This window comes from Notothenia coriiceps, unplaced genomic scaffold (assembly GCF_000735185.1).
Source record: "Notothenia coriiceps isolate Sejong01 unplaced genomic scaffold, NC01 NC01_scaffold00024177, whole genome shotgun sequence".
Classification (NCBI taxonomy): Eukaryota; Metazoa; Chordata; class Actinopteri; order Perciformes; family Nototheniidae; genus Notothenia; species Notothenia coriiceps.
In genome coordinates, this window is record NW_011356878.1 from 50 (window position 1) to 6,493 (window position 6,444).

General features: G+C 39.3%; 1 protein-coding gene across 1 annotated transcript; it reads right to left on the reverse strand.

Annotated features, from left to right (window-relative positions):
* Positions 1–1,288: 1,288 nt before the first annotated feature.
* On the reverse strand, positions 1,289–4,324 carry LOC104954907 (cytoskeleton-associated protein 5-like). The gene is made up of 5 exons (XM_010782111.1): positions 4,163–4,324; positions 3,929–4,075; positions 3,680–3,781; positions 3,190–3,300; positions 1,289–1,546 (listed from the first exon to the last, which is right to left on the reverse strand). The coding sequence occupies exons 1-5, from the start codon at positions 4,229–4,231 to the stop codon at positions 1,304–1,306; spliced, it is 672 nt and encodes a 223-aa protein (XP_010780413.1). The 5' UTR covers positions 4,232–4,324; the 3' UTR covers positions 1,289–1,303.
* Positions 4,325–6,444: the final 2,120 nt, after the last annotated feature.

Genomic DNA, 6,444 nt, shown 5'->3' on the forward strand with positions numbered 1-6,444 from the left:
ATTATAGATGTTCGCCTAGGGCGCCAGATCTGGGGAGGCGCTGCGCTGGCAGTTCTGGGAAGGAAAAAAACATGTTTGACCGTTGGGGCTAATCCTAATTGTCGGCCTTGATGTAACAACATTCATAATTAAGTAAATGTAATACCCTTTTCACCCCGGTTACACGTTTAATTTGCCCTGTACGATGGGCGCTGTAAGTGATGAAAATGGGGGATGTTGGCTTATCTGGCGCCCGCAGCTCACAGCCAAAATGCGAGTGAGCGAGGGAGAGAGGGAGGGTGCACAGGTACCGGCGCTGTTGTTATTAGAATCTGGTGCGAGCTGCTTTAACGGATATAAGAAGAAGATGTGTCTACAATAATGTGGAGGGAGAGTCCTCTCCAGTCAGACTGAGAGGCTGATAACTACAGGTCAGTGAGGTAAAGGACTCTGAGTGTTCAGATAGTTAACTTTAGTCTAAGTTCAAACGGTTTGGTCACAATTTATGTAAACACATATTTCCAAGGCACTCCTTTATAATTATTGGGATAAACAGGTTTGAAATCATTCCAATGTATACTATAGGACAGTAACCAAAAATATCCTTTAAAACTGGAGAGACACAAAAAAAAGGCATAAATAAATAAATGTTAAGGTAAAATAAGATATGAATGAACAACACAAATAAAATAAGTTACCGGTACATTAATTTGTTATTGGCTATGGTAGGTTATTGGTTATGTTCACTGCATGTGTGTTCTCTGTTCACCTCTGCATGTGTGTTCAGTGTCGTGTGTCTGGCAAATAAAGTCAAGACCCCCTCAAAAGTTACGGTTTATTTCATTTTAAGGATGAGCACCAAGCAACATCTCCAGGTGCTCCTTTGAGAACCAGGGCAAAAAAGTTATGTGCACCCCTGTGTATTTGGTAGTCCAGTCGGGAACTAATTTGTTATGCTGCCATCCTCACGATCGCGCCACCGGAAGTCTGAATAAAAGATTTTTATATTGAATCTTTCCTTTTATTTTGTATTTGGTTTCCAATTAAACTCCCACTAAAAAATAGGCAACCTTTGTTATATTCATTTTTAACCTGTGTCGTGGATAATGGTATTGTGTTGTTATTCTTTCAGCAAAAAACACATTTTAGTTTTCTTTCGTTATTTCTATTAAGTCTTCACATTAGATTTGACACATGTTAACATTCCATTAATCTAATCATAACAAAAAATATTGAATGGTAGAATATATGAAAAGCTCTAATGGTAGACACATTTCTACAGTTGCACAGTATACATTGTCATATCGCCATTCCTAAAATACACTTAAGTATGTTTAACAGCAGATTGCTGCACTGTCTGGATGTTGCTTGAGAGGAAATTATATCTAGTCTCTCTGTGCTTCCTAGGCAAAAGTCGTTGCTTGGAGGAAATCTTACATTCCAACACTCCGTTGTTACGGGCAGAGACACTTACCTGGAAGTTGGTCTCCTTCCAACCTGGTTTCTTGGCCAACATCCTGACCAGAGCCTGGCACGGCATATCCGCCTTATCCATGGTCTCGACAGCCTTAAAGCATGAACAGTTCAATATTAATGCATATTATTTTATAACAGGTAGTGACGCTTCAGAAGTTCAACTTCTCCTCTTTATTTGCCGTGGACTGTTGTGATGCATTCAAAAACTTTAACTACTTGGCATCGCTTGTCGTTAGGGGTGCAACAACTAATCGGCTTAAACGAATAAAATCGATTACCAAATTAGTTGCCATCTAATTCAGTCGTCGATTCGTTGGTGACGTCATCACGTTTGTTTTACGCTCTGTTAAGCTCTAACGTTATTGGTCTTTTTATCGGTACTGGAGACATTTAAAAAATATATGTCATATGTATTATTGCTACATAAACATTATATCGCAGTCTTAGTGTCGCCAACTTGTTTCTAATATGCAAAAAGAAAACAAAAATGCGTCTATGATGTACTTTCGAACTTTCCAATCGAGACGAGATCTCTCTCCCCCGTCTGTGTGCGAGGGGGCGGGGCAGTTTACACACACTCGACTGCTACATGCAGCAACACACGGCGGGGATGGCGGAGAGAAGCGCTCCAAGGTGTGGTTAAATGTTACCCGTCTCGATGTGGACAATACTCGTTGCCAATAGTGTTTAGCATGTAAGGGCGGTAACACGAGCAATTTGTCTAAACATTTAGCAAAAGTGCACCACATTCAGACGGAGAAATGCAACGGGTTTGATTGTCTTTCTATTAGCTCTGTAGCCCCGTCCACGAATAACTTTTCCACGTCAGCAACACACGCAGCTAACAAAATTATACAAACATTGGTTGATGATTAGAGGTAGCTGAGTTATTTATTTTGTTAAAGTTTCAGCTATTCTGTTTACAATTTTGTTATCACATTATTTAATACGATTTGTTAAAATATTGTTGTTTCTTTTGACGTGGAATATTATTTATTCAATTAAATAAAAAGCAATGTTAATTTTGTTTAGTTAATTTAATAATATATGTATTTTTTAATCAAGTATTCATCTTTATTGTCTTCATTGTTAGTTTCCACATGCCTAAACAACTTCAAGCTAAATCTAAAAGTTGATGGCTAAATAAGAGCGTTTGAGAAATTTGTGCAAGGCATAATAATCCGAATAATTGATTAATCGTTTCATTAATCGATTATCAAATTAGTCGTTTGTTGCAGCCCTACTTGTCGTGCCAAAAAAAGAAGGTGCTTTTAAAAAAAAAATGTTTCCAATATACATATTTTTTCAACAATTGATAAGAAAATGACATGACACACTTTCAATATTTCGTTGCATGTTTTTACTATGGGTTTAACATGCAGATTTTTTGTCTAATATATTTGCAAAAATAGTCAAAATACCCATCACAATAGAGTCAATGGTGAAGCTTTCAAATGCTTGTTATATTTGACCAAACCCAAAGATATTCACGTTACCTTAATATGACAAGCAAAGAAGATGTTCTTACATTTGAGAAGCTGGAGTAAAAGAAAATGTGGTATTTTGCTTTTTAAAAAAAATCAATGATTTATCTATGATCACAATAAATGACCTTTTTTATGCCGGTTAATTCCTCAATTATTTGGTTGTAGCAGCACTAAACCATATCTTTTAGGGACATCTGCTCGAGCATGACAGAATTAGCGGTCATCAAGAAAGAAATAAAGACCTCACCCGCTGAAACTCCTCCATACATGCCAGTCTCTCCTTCCAGTTGGCTGAGTCTAGCTGCTGCATACAAGAAGCAGGAAGTACAACGGCTGCCTTCTCCTCACACGCTTCAGCCTGACAAGTAAAAAAAAAAAAAAAAAAAAAAGTTTCAATGGCAATATACTGATACTGCTTAATCTCTTCTGTAGTATAAATTCAGAGACAGTGTGAATAATAACTATTAAGTGTCCAAGTAAGCCATGTCAGTGGAAACCAGAATCGAACGTCATGTAATGTGTTTTTCTGCGACAGATGAAATACATCTCTTTGAGGGAAAGACAAACCAGTAGAGTCTCCTGATTTTTGTACTGCCGAAAGGAAGAACTACCAAAGTGCCAGAATGTCAATGTGAAAGGCTTAGGAGGAGCAGAGGTTGTTTAATATTACGGTGACGCAACTTTAAAAAAAAAAAAAAAAAAAGCCTAAACTCCAAGATAAATTCATGCAGACTTACAGAGAATTCCGTCTCGATGAGATCTTTACTTTCAGGGGCCTTCTTTGATTTTCCACCCGCTGTAGAGGCTGGTTTGCCTTTCTTAGATGGAACTGCTGATGACTGCAGAAAGAGACTCAACACTCAATACAATTACATGTCACTAAGTTTCTTTAGGTCATAACAAGCAGCAACATTCAGGTAGGACCAGGTGACAAATATTTATTTTGATTATTTTAGTTTGCTGGTTGTGCAATATTCTGAACATACCTTGCTGGCCGCAGCTTGGGCCTTTCTAGGTGGGGCAGAATATTTGGTTGGAGCTTCAGCAGGGGGAGGGGCTTTAGCTGCTGGCTTCTTTTCCCCTCCTGCACCCTTTTTACCAGCGAGCTCCACTTTATCAGCAGACTCTTTTATCTGGTAACACATGAAACAAAATGACAGTGGTGAGGAGATATTTCTAGCTGATGAAGGATTTCACTCCCTTCTTCTACTGATCCTTACCTTTTCCAGTTTGAGTTTGTCCAAATCAGAAAGGAAAGGATTCACAGCTTTCTCCCCCACCACTTTCATGGCCGTCCCTAAAGCTTCAAAGGCTGCATCACGCACCTCTGGAGCGGAGTCATTCACTTGCTGAGGTGGTGAAAGAGAAGAGTAGATACAAGCTTTTAAAGGATGACATTTGAAATAAAGTGTGTTTCTACTTTGTTATGATGAACTGCCAAAATAATCCTATATCCCAGTCCTGTTTATTGAGTCTGCAGCCACAATGCACTACTACAATTGTTTTGGACCATTTTATTTCTACTCATTTTCTTTTCTGTTTTGTATTGTTTTATGTCTTACATATATTTCTGTTGCATTGTTGAAGGAGCCTGGGACTTAAATTGTCATAATTACATTGATACTTCTGTGCATATTAGGGATGTTAAGATTCACATCGGTGCACCGGCATAAACGTTCAAGATGCGAGTGCACCGGTTGAAAGAGTGCACATCGACTACAGTTTGGGTTGAGCTCGCGATGCATCGATTGTAGCATCTTTGCATCAGTAAAAAACGATTCATTCATATAATATATCCCCTCATCCTGTCAGCACTCAGCAGAGACGATCTTTGATCTTTGCTTCGCCACTACGGAGGAGCAGTGTCATAGTCTACACACATGGAAGTCGAGGAGAAAGAGAAACACAGCGCACCGAAAAATACCTACAAATCAAACGTTTGGCAACACTTTGGATTTTTCAAGAAAGACGGTCACCTTGAAAAATCGCAAACATTACATTACATTGCATTTAGTTGACGCTTTTATCCAAAGCGACTTACAATAAGTGCATTCGACCAGGAGTATACAACCTTGAAGAAAACAGAATCATATAAGTACATCAAGTTTCATAGAGAACAAACAAATTGTAAACGATGCCGTGCCGCTTTAAAGTACACAAGTAGTACGAGGAACTTAGCGACGCACATAAAGAGGCGACATGGGGTCTGCGGCTGAAAAGAAAAACCTGAAAGTTAGAGATATGAGTTCAATCACTCAGAGAGGTGTTCTGTCAGAGAGAGGTGTTTAGCTTACAGCAGCCTGTGACTGTCAATAATAGTTTAAATGTCTTCCTTACTGTAAGCAGTTATGAAAGAGCTGTTTGTGAAAGGTTATTTGTATTCTTTATTGTTCATATAGAACCCACTGCTTTCTGCTCACTGGTGAGTTAGCCTATGAATCAGTGTTCAGCACATCAGGCTGGCAGCTGTGTGGGCATTGCACTATGGTAGTTGTTATTTGCACATTGTTAATCATAGGCAATGCATCCTTAAATTGTTTAACTGTGAGGTGTTATACAATTGTACTCTGGAGAGTTCTTTAAGGTAAAAAAGGCAAAAAAGAAACAGCATGATGGGATGTGCAGTACTAGTAGAGAGAACCAAATATTTAAAAGCACTTTTTTGTTAATTTATGATTTGCTGCATATAAGGAATAAAACAAAATGTGCCGTGTTATGCATGCCCACTGCACCTCTCGGGAGCGCGCACAGCGTAAAGCCAAAACTCAGACATTTCAATGATTTGTACGGCAAAGTTAGGTTTGGAAACTGTATCATTTCCTTTTTGGAGGGCATGCATAGGCATAACACCGGAGCCTCGCTGCGAGGAAACTTTGGCGCTGTTCCGAGTTTGTTCTAATCGGCTAAAACTGCTTTCAGATTTTTCCGTCATTGTTAAAAAAAATCCATCATAGATGGAAAATATTCGGTTAAAGTGAGCTAAGCAGGGAGAAATGAGACAGACACAGTTGTTGTCTGTTAAAGGCTTTGAGAAATCCTCCTGGCCTCTAGAAGTCTGGAGAGGACTGAAAAATATTCCTCTGAAAGAAATAAAGATGGAAAAGACAGACACCTCATCTGGTTTCACAGACAGAGGGCAACACGAGGCCAACAACATGTCAGTCTGCAGAGAGAGTGAGAGAGACAGGGATTATGTCAACAACTGGTGAACCAATGAGGTGCACCGTGAAACGAGAGGACGTTAGAACGGCATGAGTATAAATCGTCATGTTTCAAAACACAGACTCCTTGTAGTTTGAGTGAAGGAAAGTGCACCGAGAGGACAGAGAGAAAAGAGAGGAGATGGATAATGTCATGGATCGCTCTCACTAATAAACCCTGACGGACATTTAAAGGCTGTACCCAATTACTGGATGGTATCATCACACACACACACACACACACACACACACACACACACACACACACACACACACACACACACACACACACACACACACAC